General features: G+C 37.9%; 1 protein-coding gene across 13 annotated transcripts in view; it reads left to right on the top strand.

Moving 5' to 3' along the window:
• Positions 1-18,516, top strand: part of PBRM1 (polybromo 1) — a 121,654-nt gene that overhangs the window by 39,126 nt on the left and 64,012 nt on the right. For 10 of the 13 annotated variants that reach the window (XM_036737782.1, XM_036737784.1, XM_036737779.1 and 7 more), the window contains 5 exons: positions 941-1,154; positions 7,122-7,263; positions 9,080-9,177; positions 11,278-11,322; positions 16,375-16,651. In XM_036737782.1, coding sequence (XP_036593677.1) covers positions 941-1,154; positions 7,122-7,263; positions 9,080-9,177; positions 11,278-11,322; positions 16,375-16,651 — 776 coding nt within the window. The remainder of the gene's footprint in view (positions 1-940; positions 1,155-7,121; positions 7,264-9,079; positions 9,178-11,277; positions 11,323-16,374; positions 16,652-18,516) is intronic. The other 3 variants (XM_036737790.1, XM_036737788.1, XM_036737783.1) reach the window with 1 other exon arrangement.

The raw sequence follows: 18,516 nt of genomic DNA, 5'->3' as shown, positions 1-18,516 counted from the left end.
AAAAGGAGTGGTCAAATGGGAGAAGAACCAATAGAAAGGAGTGTTGTGAAAGCCCAGAGAGCAGAGGGTATCCAGCATAACAGCATGGTTAGGAAGATTGAGAAAGGTCATCACTATTGGCAAGCAAGATTTGGAGAGAACAATTTCAGTAGAATGAAGTGAAGAACCTGATTGCGGAGGATTTAGAAGAGAGTGAGAGGAGAGGAAGTCAAGACAAGCATAGGCAGCTTTTTCTAGAAACCTTTAGGGGGAATGCCTCTAGGAGATAGGAGGATCTGGGAGTTTGGGGCATGTCTGTTAGCATCAGGGAATAAACTTGTGACTGTAACTAGAGAGAGATTGAAGATAAGGGAGAACCTGAGAGTCAGCCAAAAGAGGAAAAGGTTGCCATAGTAGAGACCAGCACAGGATTCGTGCGTTATATCAGACATAGTTTATTCATAAAAGAGCCCATCTGCCCCTCACTCATAGCCCCATTGTGAAACAATTCTAACAAACTTGGTTATTTGCTTTCCTAGCCTATAGACTAAAAAAGCTTATTAGAAAAAGAAGACTCCTCAGGTGCCCTGGCACCAATAAAAAGTGACATCAAGGAGACAAACTATAAAAAGCAGGCATGAACCCAAAGTACAGCAGTCCAAGGACATCAAATGAATGGGCAAAACAGACTTAGTGGGGTGTGGTTGGATCATCGATATTCCTAGTGTTCATGACCTTGAGCATCGATCCTTTGGGAAACAGTGTAAGTGACTTTATTACCCACACTGTTAAGCATTCCTGGGGTTATCAATAATTGCAGCGAGAAGCTAGTTTTTGAAACCAATTACTCTTTAAGAATACATGCCTTGGTTATGCAGGTTAACAAAGTACTTTTAAGGGATTTTTAAAAATTTCATTTTCCAAAAAAAATCCTCAAAAACACTCTTTTTTGTCTTTCTAGCAGCTCGTTATGAAGAAGGGGAGTCAGAAGCAGAGAGTATTACTTCCTTTATGGATGTTTCCAATCCCCTTTATCAGCTGTACGATACTGTTAGGAGCTGTCGGAATAACCAAGGACAGCTAATAGCAGAACCGTTTTTCCATTTGCCTTCGAAGAAAAAATACCCTGATTATTATCAGCAAATCAAAATGCCCATTTCCCTGCAGCAGATAAGGTAAGAGGACAAGTCTTTATCTGGGTATTTCTTTAGTTATTTCCAAGTGAGTGCATTTGATTGAGCTTGAACCTTTGTATATGTCTTCTTTCCTGGAAGGAGTTACAAAAAGTTAAAGATGTTTGGGTTGAAGGTATTTGGAAGTTTCTCAGGGTTTATGTGAAATATCTTTCCTCTTTTCCATATGAGAAATGCAGTCTGTTAAATGATTGATGGCATTCTCAGCACAGTTATCAATTCATTTTAGTACAAGTAAAGATTACTTCTGAGTATTTAATTGGTCAGGAGGCAGAGTTTGAAAAATGAACAATTGAGTGTAATTGTCATTTGTCTTGGAACTGACCAAACTGCGAGACCGATTTTCCTTCTCGGATCGTTAATTCCTTATTATGACCATTTATCTATGTTCATTCTATACATTAGACTATATATGTGTAAACCATTTTTAGAAATTAACTCAGCTTTTCCCATTTGCCTCATTTCTTACCTAGCCTTAAATCACTGAATGGGCATTGCCTCAGTCAAACTGAGGTCCCGAGTTCATGAGGCTGGTGACTTTGCACAGTCCTCCCTCACTTAAATCCAGTTCATTTGCAAGTCATGGCATCACCTTCCTAATGTCATGCTTTTCTTCAAAAACGAAGGACAAACAACAATAGATGTATTTCCCAAAACCAAATTTGAGAAACAGTTTCTGTCTAACTTCCATTTTTCACTTAGGTTTAAGGTACAAGCTTATTGAGTATTTGGCAAATGAAAATTCCTAAGGAACATATATGTAAAAACATTCAAAGCAACGGAAAAGATACAATGTCCAAGTAAAATACTTCCTTAATTTCATCCTCATCAAAGTCTGTTTTGGACTTTGTCATTTGGGAGAGTCAGATCTTGCAGTGTCCATCAGAGTTAAATATTGAGTGGCTTTCCTAAAACAAATCAAAAGGGCTAAAAACTTCACGTGAACCCACTAGGACAAATGTCCAATCTTCTGGGAATTATTAATGCAACAACTCTTCAAATACTCGGATTCCAAAAATCAGAATTAGGTAATATGATTTTTCAAGATTTTTTTCTTTATAACTTATCTTTTCTTTAGCAATTCAGTTCTTAGGATGTTTTCTCTGAAAGCTTTGAGATGCTTTTGAGATGCTATGCAGAAATAGTATACGATCAGTGTACTTGGCACCCTCTTAAAATGAAATGAAAATACAGGCTACCTACTGTTTATGAGAGAAGTGCCCTAGAAACCCCTAAACCACCCCATCTTACTTCCCTGCTGGAAAAAAGATAGTAGCAGGTAGACCTTCAGAGAAATAGCCTGTTAATTGTCTCTTTTCATCCTTCACAAGGAGGACTGATCTTCTGTAGCCCTTTTTATTCAAATGTTCTAACTTGAAATAACACAAGTTTAACTGTTTAGCCGTAATTACTTGTCATTGCCTCACCTAGAAAACTTTTGCAAATTTAATAACTGCTTTAAAATTTGGGAAGTTTTTTTCATTATTTCATGTGAACTTCACAACTCTGTGAGGTAGGATCCCCAGGTTTTGTTATCCCAATTCTACAGATGATCAACAAACATCTATTAAGCACCTTCTGTGCATCAGCCCTTATGCTTGGTCCTGGACATACAAATGCAAAGAATGAAACAATCCACAGTCATAGGGGTCTTACATTCTAATGCATACGTAGTGAATATAAATAAAAGAAATAGAAAGCAGTCAAGTTAAAGTTTGGGATGGAGGCCACTAGCAGTTGTGGGGATCAATATCTTAGAATCATGGCCTCAGAAGTGGAAGTGACCCCAGAGGCTGTACAGCCCAACCCCCTTTTATGGATGAGGAAACTGGGGGCCCACCTGAAGGGTTGGAGCAGGAGGGTAAAGGGAGGGACACATAGGAAGTGAGTGTCAGAAGCTGGATATAAACTCAGATCTTCTGACTCTGCAGCTGGTGGTTTTTTCATTGTACCCTCTGGGTAAGGAAACTAACTTGGTTTGCTTCATTCTTTGTATTTGTATCCCCAGTGCCTAGCACAGTATCTACTAAGTGACTGGAGGGCAGAGGATCCCAGATTTATAGCTGAAAGAGGCCTTCAAGGCCATCAAGTCCAACTCCCTCATTTTACAGTTGAGGAAATGGAGACAGAGGAAAGTTAAGGTGACTTGTCCAGAGTCACACAACTAGTAGGTATCAGAGACTGAATTTGAACCCGAGTCTTCTTGACTCTTAAGTAAAGGGCTTTCACCACAATTACAGAGATATACTGTGTCAGAAAAATTTCTTCTTGGTATAGATTGTGGCTGCTCTTGTTTCAGGGTAGTTTAGAGCTTGAGTTTTATTTTAAAGGGGCTAAGTATATTGATTATACTTACATTATTATACTATATTGATTGTATATTATATATTATATTATTGATTGATTATACTATATACTATATTGATTATACTTCTGTATTATACTATATTTCTTTGCTACATCTATAAGATTTAAATGTGCCAGGTTGGGGTTGGGGTGGTGGGGAGAAGTTGAGAGGAGAGAAATATGGTAAATGACAATCTCAGAATTACCAGGGACCTTTGGGGTGATTCAGTTCAACCTCCTATCCAGTGCCAGAATGCTTCCTCGCATGTTATAGTGGGCATGGGCCAAGTTAAGCAGTGATGCACCCGCCATGTCCCTCACACATGTGTCCCTGCTGGGATTGGAAGACCCATCAGCTGCATCATTAGGTTTATGGAATAGAGTTGTTTAGTTCTCTAATGGTGTTCCCATTCTGCCTTCACCCATAGTTTACATTAATTTAGCGGATACCTAATAAATAGTAGGGACAGCTAGATAGCACCATAGTGCATAGAGTGCAGGATCTGAAGTCTGGAAGACTCATCTTCCTCAGTTCAAATCTGGCCTCAGACATGTACTAGCTGTGTGACCCTGGGCAAGTCACTTAACCCTCTTTGTCTCAGTTTTCTCATCTGTAAAATAAACTGGCAAAGGAATAGCAAACCACTCCAGTGTCACTGCCAAGAATACCCCAAATGGGTCACAAAAAGTCAGATGTGACCGAAACGACTGAACAATAATTAGTTGAAAAGCAGTAAGCTGTGGGATAAAGAACACTCAGATAAAAGTCAGGCTACCTGGATTCAAGTTCTGCCTCTGCTGCTGACTAGCTATATGAACTCATCTCAAAAGAAACTTCTTTTCCCCGAGCCTTACTTTCTCCATTTGTAGAATGAGGGATTTGAATGAGATGATCACTGAAATTGTGTGACACATAAAATTCTGTGCCTTTGTCCCCTGCTGATGTGGAGAGCACTTGATGTTTTGCAAAATTCATTCTTATGTATTTGTGGGAGTAAGTACCAAAGATATTATTTAACCCTAATTTGCAAAATATAACTCATGGTTGAATTTATGCATTTTTTTTCTTTGATGTGATATACTCCCTTGAAAGTTCATATTTGTTTTATAGATCACATGGAAATTGTATAGCTTTTTTTTTTGAATGGCAAACTAAATTGCAGTTACTTATAGAATAAGTAATATTATCCTTCTTTTGAATTTTATTTTTTTTTCAGTGAGCGAAACCCTGTTTTCTTACCCTTCCACTTTTTCCTCCCTCCCCCTTGGGGGAAAAAAAACAATCTTGTAACAAATATGCATGGTCACATTAAACAAATTCCAGTATTGGCAGTATCCAAAAAATCAATCTATGCTCACCCTGAGCTCAGTCACCTCTTTGGGGAGGTGGGTACTGTATATCATGTCTCTGGAATTATGATTGATCATTGTGTTATTAAGTTTTTATGTTTTTCAAATTTGTCTTTATAGTGTTATTTTATAAATTGTTCTTTGGATTCTATTAATTTCACTATGCATCAGTTCATATAGGATCTTCCCAGGTTTCCCTAAAACCATCCTCTTCTCATTTTTTAAAGCACAGTAGTATTCCATTACATTTATATACCAGAATTTGCTCAGCCATTTTCCAGTTGATGGGCACCCCTTTGGTTTTCAGTTCTTTGCCACTTCAAAAAGAGCTACTATGATTAGTAACTTCTTTTCTTCTTTCTTTGATCTCTTTGGTGTTGATGGTATTTCTGGGTAAATGCACAGCTTAAAAGCTTTTGGGGCATAGTTCTAAATCACTTTCTGGTAGCCCCACCAAAGTGCCTTAATGTACCTGTTTTCCAAAACCCCTCCAGCGTTTATTTTTTTTCCTTTTTGTCAAGTTTGCCAGTCCAGTGGGTGTGAGGTAGAACCTCAAATTGCTTTAATTTGTATTTCTCCTGTTACTAGTGATTTGGAGCTTTTCATATGGCTATTGATAGCTTGGATTTCTTCCTCTGAAAACTGCCTGTTGATATCCTTTGGCCATTTATCAGTCGGGGAACCACTTAGATAATATTATTCTAATGATCAAGTTAGAAGACTGACATTCACTTTTGTGAAATACCTATAATACATTCTTTTTGCTACTTTAATTACCTTATTATAGTAAAGTTAGCACATGTATGTTTCAGTCAGGAGAATTTAGAAATCTAGCCTTTGTATGTATATAAACACACGTACACACATGTTCGCATGCATATGTAATTTAAACTAGATTTTCTGTGTGGTTTTAGGACAACCATAAGGTACTTAGAGTCACAGAATGTCAGAGCCGTAAAGGACCTTAAAATCATGTGGTCCAATTCCCTTCATTTGCAGATGACAAACTGATGTCCAGATAGGAAAAGTGATTTGTCCAGCTTTCCATACCTGGGAAGTGGCAGAACTGGCCTTCTAATTCCAAATCCTTCTCTCTCCCACATCATCCCTTTCATAGTACAGTGTACATAGAGCCATTCATGGTGTTATTAATGGAGTCATTTAAGAAAGAAACAGAAGTCTGAATTCCAAGTATAATAAATACAAATGGATGGAGTATCGTCACGCTTCAGTTCGTTCATCCAACAAACACTTATTCGGTAGCTTCTTAACTAATGAAAGATGTTTATCCTAAGAATAGGGGAGGGGTTTGATAACTAAGATAGGAAAACTTCTCTGCACATTTTCATATTGGTGAAATCTAGAGAAAATTCATTACTCCTGGAATTCACTTCCAAGGCCTTTCTTTGCATGTGCTTTAATTTATACAGAAACATGAAATACCCTCTTAGAAGTATCCATATTAGTGTAATAACTGGACATGCTACTACAGTTCAAAACTCTCTTAAATCAGTTCTGTTTCTCAAAAAAGGGCGTCACTCACCAGAAAGGGAAGTAGGTGGTTTTGCCTCTAGATCATTTCCAGTTTTCTAGTTGGTATTATCCCCAAAATATCATGAATGAACGAAAAAGCATTTAGTGTTTACCAAGTACTTCTTTTATCCCAGGAGATACAAATACAAAAAGCAAGATGGTCCTTGCTCTTTGGATTCTAATAGGGGAACACAACAGAGATAGGGGAGCAGGGGCCAGGGAGGGGTGTTTTTGTCTGGGAAGTCACCAGGATGGTGAGTGAACTCATAGGGCAGCTGGTGACCTGTACTTTCCAGGAATGGTAATGTTGATTTGATCTCATTGTTCCCAGAGAAAGGAGTGGAGAGAGGAGGCAGCCAGCTGGATGTCATAGGCTTTCATCAGTCAGGAAAGCACAGCCCCAAGGTCAGGGCTGGAGGGACCAGGTCAGAGATTGAGAATATACTTAGTGTACTTTGGTAATAAAACTAAAAGTGAACTTGGAGCTCATCTTGGCCACCACCTTCATCGTACGACTACAGAAGTAGGTCTGGAGTGTGTAAGTGATTTGCCCAGGGAGACACACAGTGAATAACAACAGAACTGGAATTTAAATTTTATTCTTCTGATTCCAGATCTCAGACTCCTTCTGTTAGGAATTTGTGTTAGATTTTCACAAAGGATGTTTCACAGTAGCTGGCCTCCATGAGGCCATTGAAGTCATATGTCTCTCTTTCACAGAACCAAGCTAAAGAACCAAGAATATGAAACTTTAGATCATTTGGAGTGTGATCTAAATTTAATGTTTGAAAATGCCAAACGTTATAATGTTCCCAATTCAGCCATCTACAAACGAGTTCTAAAAATGCAACAAGTTATGCAGGTAAGTAAGTTATAATGGTATTTGGGTGAGTTTGTGTTATATTCCGTGGAAATAATTTTTCAAAGATGTGCCTCCTTTCTTTTCTTGGAGATGTGAATTACACGTTATTTGACTATTCATCTTACACACAAATCCTATTGACCATCTTCTCATAGTCGCAGTACAATCTCAAGGATCACTGATACAGCAGACAGGGCCATGCATACAAGTGGGTGCCAGACACTGTCTTTCTACATGTTGATATTTAGAAAGCCTTCCTGCTGGTTCACTGGTACCTGAAATCTTCCACCTTTAAAGCTTCATGCTTTGACTCAATGCTCTTATCTTGTTGTTAATATCTATCCCTTTTAAAATACTAAAACCCTATTAAACATTTATCCTATGTTGTAAATTCATTTATCAGATCATTTCCTTAAAATTGACTTAGCAGGAGAGTAGAGAGAACATGACAGCACTGATACCTAGAGAGGAAGGATGGGATATAACCATTGGAATAAAAAGGAAGATTGGGAACACAAAAAACAAACTTTTCATATTTCACAGCTTTGTTTTTTCCATAGGGCCTTGACTCCTAGGAGAATCTTGGAGAATTAATAGACAAAGACCACCTCAGGTCTACCAAATATAGTCCATTTGGCATTTCTGGCCTTTACAAAATTCCAATTTAACTTTCCTATTTTATCTCATACTGCTTCCCTAAAAATATTTTATGTTCCAGCCAAATCAGACCATTTGTTATTCACCCAGTATAGTCCACACTTTAGTGTCTATCTTTATTCCTTAGAATGTATTTCCCACTTCTTGAAATCTTCTCCGTACTTAAAGATCCAATTCAAATTTTACATCCTCCATGAAGCCTTCCCAGCTAAAAGAGAGCACTCCTTAATCTGAGTTTTCATAGCACAATAATTACAATAGAAAACAAGACAAAAACATAGTAAGTGTCTCCGGTGAAGCTACGTGAAACTTAGAGAAGATGTGGTTTCTGTCGTCAGGGTCCTGCAGTCTCCAACTGCAAGGGTCCTGTGCCTTCTGATACCAGGCCCTCCTGAAGAATAGTTTTTTACGCTATCCCTTTCTGTCCATATCTTATCTCTCCCTTATGGACTATAAGTTCCCTGAGGGCAGGAACCATGTTTTATTATGTTTTCAATACCTAGTTCAATGCTGTACTCTCAGTGGGCACTCCATAAATGTTTAGTGAGTGAAAGAATTTAATGTGGACAACAGGGTAATTGCAAAGGCCAGCACAGATTTTATGAACTTTTTGTTTGCTGTTAAGCACTATACTTATGTCTGTCAGCCTGCTGGTTAGGTCTTCTGCTCTGTTTGGCAGAAGAGCTTTAAAAATTCATGTGTTGCTTGAAAAGTGGATCTTCTTTCAGCTCTCTCTCCAGACTTCCATTGTTTTCTGCTGGACTGCCCCTCAGAAATAAAAGGCCCTCGTAGAATTTTTTAAAGTTGCATGAACAGAGTACCGCTTAGTATGGCCACCCGAGGAAGCAAGCGCTGGCATCTTAGGTCTCATTTGTTAAAACTTTTAAGAGGCTAGTTCAGGTATTTTATAGTCTTCAATGCCGTTGGCTAGCATTGATTCCTTAAATATTTAGATCCTTTATTTGACCCACTTTTTTGTCTGGCAGACTTTCGTTAATTTGTGGTTACTGAAAATTTTTAATGATGCTTTAATATTCATGCATCTGACTTGTAGTTGTATCTTTCGGTGTGAATCCGATCTCTGCAGCTCTTTATTATTCATGTATTCCAAGAGCATTTAGTAGAATGAGCCCGACTCCAGGGATTTGCTCTCTTTCAGGCAAAGAAGAAGGAGCTTGCTAGAAGAGACGACATTGAGGACGGCGACAGCATGATCTCTTCAGCCACTTCTGATACTGGTAGTGCCAAAAGGAAAAGGTACTTTTCTCTTAGACTCTTTTCCCTTCACTTGTTTAGCTTGTCTTTTTGCTTAAGGAAGGAAAATATGCTATTGATTATAAATTGTGTAATTATCCACTTAGATTCTTTGACAGCTTGTCATATCAGAATATCAGTTTTAAATTGGACATTACTATTGCTTTCTTAAGCACTACTCTACTTGCTCCTACGCTGTGCTAAAGTGACAATATATTTATATCTTTCCTTTTCATATTTGCAAGATATTAATGTTTTAGGAAGCCATAGAAGAATCAAAAGTAGTTCTTTCTAGATTTTAAATCCTGGCCCTACAAAGACCTTAGGAATTTAATACTAATTAAAATTAGTTAAGAACATCTGGACTGTTTTCAGTAAAATAAGTTTTTATTTTTCCTTATTATTCTGATCTTATTTTTAAGATGTCAAATCACAGAATACTAAATTATGTCTTCATGCAATTCATGAAATCATTAAGACAGAAAATCCATGCCTTTCTCCATAACCTCAGCCTTGACTTTTCTTGGCCTGGCTTTCTTCTTTTGAGGAGGTTTCTGGAAAAGGTGTTTATTGGCTGTAAAACTTTGAACAGGTCTATCCCTACCTCACCATCCCCCCAGCTCTGTTATCTTAGAGCATTTCTTTGGGGCTTCTCAGATTGATTCCAGTGGTGTGAAATGCTTTTTCTCTTCAACCTCCACCAGCTTAGGCTCTTCCACACAGCAGGCCCTGCAGTTTATGGGATAATTCATAAAAGAGTAAGCCAAATGTACAGAAGAAAATGTGGTTGATCATGAAGCCCAGTAGAGTGAATTGAAAGGAGTAAATTGGTGATGCTTACATGATTTTCTACATATGCTTCTTTAATGAAGGACGTAAGATCAAATCTAGTCAGTTTAAAAATGAGAACCTGCTCAATCTGTTTCCTCATACTAACATTTGGGGAAAAAAACTTTTGCTTTGAAAATAACATTTATTTTGATAGACTGCCATAGCTAAATAAGTCAGTTCATCTTGAAATGATAATCACCACTTCTGGCCTATGGAGTTCTTAATTGCTTATATGAGGAGGAAGGGTAGAAAATGTGAAACAAGATCAGAAACATCAAATCAAGAATATCTGTGAGTGCAGTTTATACTACATCACTACCTGTGTTTTCTAACGAAACAAAGATAAGTATTTCTCAGGCAGAGAAAGTAATGAAGGCAATAAATAATGATGCTGTTTATTACCAATACTAAAGGAAAAGAGAGGTCTTTAAAAACTTCCAAAGCAAACCCAACCCAGGACAGAGCCACATAAACTACAGGTGTTATTGGCTTGAAGCTTACAGGATTCATTCCAACAAATTAAATAAACTTCTTTGCCATTAAGCCATGTGTAAAAGAAAATTGAATAGTGTGCTTTGGGGATAATGATTCTAGCTCTGAAGAAAGTTTTTGTCACTATCCGGGGTCCTCAGGAAGTGATGCATCCAATAAATGGACAAACATAAATAAGAAAGCAGAACAAATATAGATTATATGCTGGAGCAGTAAAAGCTATAGCTTAGAAATTCAGAGATAAAATGCAACTTGAATTAATGTAAGGTGAATTAAATATTTGAGACAGGCTAATCCTTGGGGGGGGGGGGGGAGCAGGGGGCGTATTCCAGGAAAAGAGAAGCATGACAAGCTGCTTTAGGAGCTTGATTACTTTGGCAGGTGTGCCTCCACACTCACTTCACCAGGCTGATAGTAATTCATGAATGTATTCACAGAGCTTAATAAACTCTCTAAGTGCTGCCATAGCTGAGGATTAACTGTAGTGTGTGCTTCTATGTCTGCCTTACTGCCTTGTTAATGCTGGAGTACAAGTGCAGTTACATGCGATCTTCTCTGCCCTTCATGACAGTGAAGCTCCTCCTCTCCTTCCCCAGAACACCAGTGATAAAGCTTGATCTTCGATGTTGAAGGGTTTCCAAATACCCCTTTTATCTTTAACCTTTGGGGACGAAGAGCCCCTTGCCTTCTTCTTAGCCACATTTAGTTTATATATGTCTCTCTGATGTTTGCTTATTTTGTTTCTTTCCACATGTAAAATGTTTGTTTCTGCTTTCCCAGGAACACTCATGACAATGAGATGTTGGGCCTCAGGAGGCTATCCAGGTGTGCACACATTTTTTATGCATAAATGTATTCTAAAGGTTAACCTTTTCTGGGGTGTGGTCACCATTGTTTAGGTGCACAGGGAAACGTAAAGTTTTATTTTTAACTAGCACCAGGCTATTTTAACAAAAAGCAGTAGCACCTCTAGAGTGTAAAGAGTGTCCTAAATAACACAGTTTAACAGGACACCTAGACCAGGAACTTGTCACTAGCTTTACCAAGAGAACTCAAAATGCCTTATCTGTTAGTAAATTTATTGAGGGCAAGGACTATTCTTCATTGGTATCCCCTACATTAGTTGTTCTCAAACTTTTCCACAGTGGTAGAATATCATATTGTTTTGTTTAAGCAAAACTTTGGCAGAACGATTATAGCAAAATCCTCTAAAATTATTTTTTAAATGCCTATTAACAGACAACATAAGGTCCATTTAAAACGACAAATTCAGGATGTTTCAGTTTTTTGCAGCATAGTGAAATACTGCCCTTAAAGGCAGCTGCCCTTAATACAGCCTTAAGTATGCTGGATGCATAGTAGATTTTTAGTAAAGAAACAATTGATTTAGTTCCTATACTCAGATCTGTTTTGTCTGGGAAGGTGTCATCAAATGAGATAAGTGTTGATGAGTAAGGAAGGTAAAGGGGAAGAGGAAGTTTGCTCATCTGAAATGATGAGCACAAGTCAGGCAGTAACTGATTATTGGGTTGGTTATAACTTGATAGAGGGCCTCAAAGCCCAGGGTTTTTATGTTGATTAGAACAGCATTTAAGATCTACTGTGAGCTTCTGAGAAGGAGAATAGTAATAAATATGAAACTGCGGGGAGAGTGATTTTTGTTCTGCTTGTGGGTCTGAATAGAGATGGAAGGAAGGGGAGTGGGGAAATGATGAAGTAGTTAGATTATGGCTTTGAAAATGGAAGAGTGGAGTAGCTCTAAAATGTGATCTAAACAAATTGGTAGTATAATTGTCAGCCCTTAGCATGGAAGGTGAAGGAAAGCAAGAAGTGTAAAGTGGCTCTTGAGTTTGAAGCATTGCACTCAGGTCTGTTGATGATGGTAGCAAAGCAGAAATAAAATTTGAACTTAGTTTTAGACATACTCAAACTTAGATGTTCATGTGAAAGAAGGTACAAGATCAGTGCTGGAGAAGTAGGGAGTGATGATAACATCTTAGAACTGTTCTCATTGTAATGTTCATTGAAACCACTGAACAGATGAGCTCCTCACAAAATGAGGAGAGTAAAATGATGTTTAGAGTTTATGGTTAGAAGAAGTCAGTATTCAAGAGAGAGAAAAAAACAAAATAGGTGTGTCCTGAGCTTATGAGTGGGTACATAAAGAAGTGTTGAATTTTGAATGAATGGATGTGAGATAAGCCAGAAAAGCATGTATTGTAGAAACAGAAGCAGAGAGTCACCAGTGTTAAAAATCAGTCCTGCAGAATGAGAGTAAAGCTCCCACTTGGACTGATAGTCACTTGACCGGTAATAGCTGAAGCCCAATTAGATTGGTTCAGAAGAGACTTGGTGGTGAGAAGACAGAGCAAAGGGATATAGAAAAAACAATCAAGAGTTTAACTATGATTGTGGAGTGATGGGAATAGTACCTAGAAGCAGATCGTGTGGCAACAGTATTTGTGTACTACTTTGGGCTAAAACTCTCTTAATCTCCTCTTCCCTCCCAACTCACACATACACTTATCTACAGAGCAGATAAGTTATGTCAGGCAGTAAACTAAATTATATTCCTTTAACTGAGAAAAAGATCATATCTCTCCAACACTGTTATGAATTAAGAGTGAACTTCAAAGGGGAAGCAAGCATTTTACTTATATTCCAAGATGCCAAGATTAATATTGACTTCCCCTAGATTTTTAGATGCTTTCACTCGTGACACTCAGCACTCATCTATTTATTCTTCATAAAAGTTTCACGAGACCCCTTATACCTACAAAGTATCTTGAATTTGTGTGGAAATCGCTAAAAGTATTTAGGCATCTGTTGTTTAGGCACTATGCTAGGAAGTACACCAGGATTTCTTTCTCCATGGAATCCAAAATGCCTGACAGCCACAATTTCCGCACTTTATAAATGAGATCCAGGAAAGTTAAATGACTTCGCAAGGATTGCCCAGCCAGTAGGATATACCTTGCTCTCCTGACTGCACATCTGAGTTCTTCCACAGAATGCTGCTGTAGCCACTCCCTGTAGTCAATTGCTTCATTTTCAAGTTTTCAACTTCAGAAAAGTAGGAAAGCATAAGGAAGTCCTATTTTTAAGTTCTTATTGGGTATCATGAATGCATGAAAAGAAGAAAAGAAAACTGGTAAGGAAAGATAGAAAAGCATCCACTTTTGTAAGCAACCATTCTTTTTGTCCAGCTTCCCAAGACTAGTTTGTCTTTGAAAGCCATGAAGCAGGCTTATTTATCATAAACTTCTAATAGAACACCAGGAAAAAAGATCTAAAATACATTTAGGACTATCTCACATCTTCTGTACTAACAAGTGAGTTAGATGGAGGGGAGGGTAGTATTTTTAATGTACAAAAATTTATAGCAAATTGAGTTTTAAGCATCAGATTAAAGTAGTTTCCTGGTTATGTCCTTTTTGATTTCAGATTTGGGACTTGTCTCACTAAATGCTGCCTGCAGGTGTCAGTCATTGGAGACAAAATGACCATCTACCATCAGTTGTCTATCTGACGACAGCCAAGAGTAGTCAGACTTCTCAATGTTTATAGCATAATGTAAAAGATTCAGTTAAGCTTGCTGTATAGCTACATGTCTGGGAAAATGCAAACGCTCTGACTTTGTTACAGTTGCTTCCGGATTTATTTAAAAACCATTCCTCCCACTCTTTAAAAGTTGATAAAGTCCCCAAATGAAAAAGTTATTTCCAATGCTCTAGCTCGTTAGCGATTTGGTGTATAGATATCCAGGGATAGATGCCAGTCAACCAAAAATGAGAAATTATCTCTTCCCATTTGAATGCTTTTGTTGAAACAACAGAAACAAACACACACTAAGTTGATTTTTAAGAGATTTTTATTTTGAGCTGGTTATGATTTCAAAATGGAATTCTTGAGTTTGTTCACTTTAAAGTTGAACTCTCAGAAAGTCAAACATTTGAATTTTGTGACATGGGACCTACAGACATTACATTGTGCTTTTTTCAGCTTTGAACCTGGAGGCCTATTTTATAAAGTCTGAGGGTCAAAATAACCTTAATTAATTAAAATTAAGCCTTGAGGTCATGTGTAAAGTTTCTCATTGTCTAGTTGCTAAAAGTTTGGGATGGGAAAACTATTCCTACCATGTCTTTATCATGAGATGTCTCTTTGGATTCATCACACCTATCAATGGAAACTGCTTCCAAAATTACACTGAAGTTCTAGACAAAGCCTTCAAGAAGAGCTATCACTTAACAAAGTTGTGTGGGTTTTTTTTTTAAGAGACATAAAATTAATGCCACAGTGCTCCAGAAGCCCATAAAAGCCATGAGTGATCAGAGGGAAAATGCACCTACCATCAGGGCACAACAGTAATTCTTTAAATAGAAACAGTGAGACTGTGGGTTTTTTTTTCCTTCTAGATAACCTGCTCCAGTTTGCCATTATCTTTTAAAATGTTAGCTTTAAGGAGTCAGTAGACACTCAAATGTATTGTAGAATCATAATGTGAGCACAGAAATGTCTTTGCCTGATTGTTTGCTTGTTTGTTTTAATGCCTTGTTGAATTTTTGAGAGGAAAACTTCTAACACTTAGAAGCTTCATAACTCAGAGTGTCAGTGGGTGAAGTCTGTTTAGAGATGGATAGACTCTCCTAGCCACATAGCTTGTTCCTAGGGATAACTTTTGAACTATAGAGTAGGAAGCAGACAAAAACATTTGCCACCAAGTCTCTGCACAGCCATTTCTTCTTACTTTTAGGTTATCTGCCTCAGCTGCTTACTTGGAGGCTACTGGTTCCAGTCCAGCTGGGAGTTCACCACCAAAGGCTTATGACATAAGAGCCCTGGACCGGAAAGCAGGAGACCTGGGTTCTAGTGCTGACTCTGCCACTAACTCACTGTGTGACCTTCGGCAAGTCACTGAACCTCTCTAGACCTCAGTTGTAAAATGAAGGGGTTGGACTAAATGTTCTCTAAGGTCCTTTATAGTCTAAATTCTGCTACCTGGTGTAACACTACTCCATATCAGTTTCTAAGTTCATCACTTCATAACCGGAGGGGAAATGAAATTGTGGGGTGGGAATTCCACACACATTAATAACAAATTGGCACCAACCACCACAAGAGGCTTAGATAAGCCATATACCACCTACACCCCCAAAAATCCCAAACTAACTTCTTAAGGTTGGATTGATTGTTGTAGGTCAGAAACATAGAATGAGAAAGAGGATTGGCCTAGGCAGAAGTTCACACAGGGGAAGAAGAGAAACATGTTCCCACATATGCTGGTTGGAAAACACTAATCCAGTATGTAGACGTGAACTAAGCAAGTTTCTTAGCAACAACCAAGATGATAAAGTCTTAGTGAGGACCTCAGGTATCAGGGATTTTCTCTTTCTATTGTGGTTCCTTGATAAATGTTAAGCATATTTGTAGGAAAAGAACATTACTCAATTTAACTGCAGCTTTGCTGTATGAGTCTTCAAAGCTAAAATTGGGTAATACTTGCTAAAAGATTTTATTCTTCCTACATGTCAGGTCACATCTCTTCATGAACATTGGACTTACTGGAAAGTGTCGTAAAGACAAATCTCTCTCCTTAAGATCCATTAATTTAGAGATCTGTTGGCTTCTAACATAGCTACCCTTTTGTAAACTATTTTAGAAATTTGCTGTGCCTGTTTGTTAAAAGTTGCCTTTCCCCTGACAGCTCCCAAAGTATTGACTTAGTATGTGGCATTGTTTATAGGCATATATGGCAAAGGGAGGCATAATCATTATGAAATGCCTACCAGATAGAGAAAGAAAGCAGTGCCATTTCAATTTCCACCCTTGTGAAAAGAAGAAATTAAATTGTCTATTGTTTTGCTCCCTCAACAGTAAAAAGAACATAAGGAAGCAGCGAATGAAAATTTTATTCAACGTTGTTCTTGAAGCTCGAGAGCCAGGTACAGGCAGAAGACTCTGTGATCTGTTTATGGTTAAGCCATCCAAAAAGGACTACCCTGATTATTACAAAATCATCTTGGAGCCAATGGACTTAAAAATTATTGAACATAACATCCGTAATGACAAGTATGCAGGAGAAGAGGCAATGATGGAAGATATGAAACTGATGTTTCGAAATGCCAGACACTATAATGAAGAAGGCTCACAGGTACTGTTCATACCATGCAAACACATTTCTTTTTGGGGCTTCAGGGCAGTTACACACACACACACACTCTCTCTCTCTGTCTCAGTCTCTCTCTCTCTCTGAAACTATGATTTCATCATTATGGGTATTCTATCCACCAGAGCAGATCATAGGCCCTCCACAAAAATCCTCTTTCATTGCCTTCTTATGGCACAGAGGCAACCCAGGATTCTGCCAGCAGGGTATGAGTTCTGGCAGATCCTACGAAGCTTCAGATATGAACCCTAGTGATAGACTTTGTTCCATCTGAAGACCAACCTAAATAAGTGCAGAAAAATTCATCACCAGAAGGTTGGCTACAAAGTTACAAATTTTTTGGCCACATTGACCCATAAAACAAACATTTGTACTATGAAAATGTTTATAATTGTATTTTTTTAGGTCATTCCATTTAGTGGTTATCCTAACTACTCCTGAATTAAAAAGGAAACAAAAATTTTGTTTATTCAGTTCTGAAAGTGCTACTCTCTCCAAACTGAAATGTCAGTTTGGATAAAGGAAAAAGTTAAGCAAAAACAATTCTACACAGTGGCTGCAATTGAAAATGTATATATAACATTCTTCTCTGGTATTTATCTTTCTCTGTGCAGAGAGAGGGAGCTGTGTTCTTTACCTGTTCGTTATCAGGACCATTATTGGCTTTCATTTGCTCCAACTTTGGCTTTCTCTTGTGATTTTTTTTGTTTACATTATTGTAGTGCTATACATTATTATTTTAGCTCTGTTCATTTCAGTCTCCATAAGTTCGTACGTTTTCTCTATAAGTTCATGCAATTCCCATGCTTCTGCAGATTTTTCATTCATTTCTTTCTCCACAATATTCATTATTTTGATATACCACAGTTTATTCAGTCATTCCGCAAACAGTGGTGCTTTGTTTCTAGTTCTTTGCTCCAAAAAAATGCTACTCTGAATATTTTGATATTTATTGGACTTTGTTTCTGTCTTTGATCTCCTTGGAATATGTACCTAGGTGTATAATCACTGGGTCAAAGGATATGAATTTTTTATATTTCTTTGCAAAAATATCTAAAAAAAATTTTATCCTAATGTTCCTATGGATTCTCTGCTTATCTATTTCATATTTAGCTATTAGGCTACTTATAGGTTATGCATGACTAGGGTTATTTTGATGATTGGTGTTGTGAAAACCTTAAGTATAAAAATGAAAACAGAACTTGACTTAAATGAGAGGGTAAAAATAAAGTTGGACCACCCTTTTCAAAATGATTGGGATTTTAAAGATTGCTTCACAAGACAAGAGCCAGCTGCTGAAGGTATAAGGTATAGATCAGCCACAATCAGTTTATCAGACACACATATCACAGAATTTGAGATAAAAGGACCTCAGGGGTCATCTAGTCCAACCCATACATGAAGGAATCCTCACTAGAACATACATGACCAGTGCTAACAAACATCGAAGTTGTAACCCTGGTTCAGTGAAATATGAAGCAACAATTGGTTTAAGAAAACCAAAATGAAACTGGAGAAGGCTAACTCAAATAATGAAGAGGAATCACAGAAATTCAGAGTTGGAAGGAACCTCAGTGGCCTTCTAAGCCAACTCATAGGCAAAAAAAGAATCTCTGCTCCAGCACCCACGTGGCTGTCCAGTCTCTGCTTGAGGCCGCCCAGGGAGGGGGATGCCCACAGTCTCCTGCAGCCCATTCCACTTTCAGATAGCTCAAATTGTTTGGAAGATTGCCTGACATCAAGCCTTAATTTGCCTCTTTGCAAATTCTACCCATTACTCCAAGTTCTGCCTCTCAGGGCAGAAAGAGTCTTATTTCCTTTTCCACATCATATCCCTTCAGATACTTGAA

The sequence above is a fragment of the Trichosurus vulpecula genome, chromosome 9 (genome assembly GCF_011100635.1).
Source record: "Trichosurus vulpecula isolate mTriVul1 chromosome 9, mTriVul1.pri, whole genome shotgun sequence".
NCBI classification, from domain to species: Eukaryota; Metazoa; Chordata; class Mammalia; order Diprotodontia; family Phalangeridae; genus Trichosurus; species Trichosurus vulpecula.
Note: the sequence above shows the minus strand (reverse complement) of the source record. Positions and strands in the feature narration are given on the sequence as shown.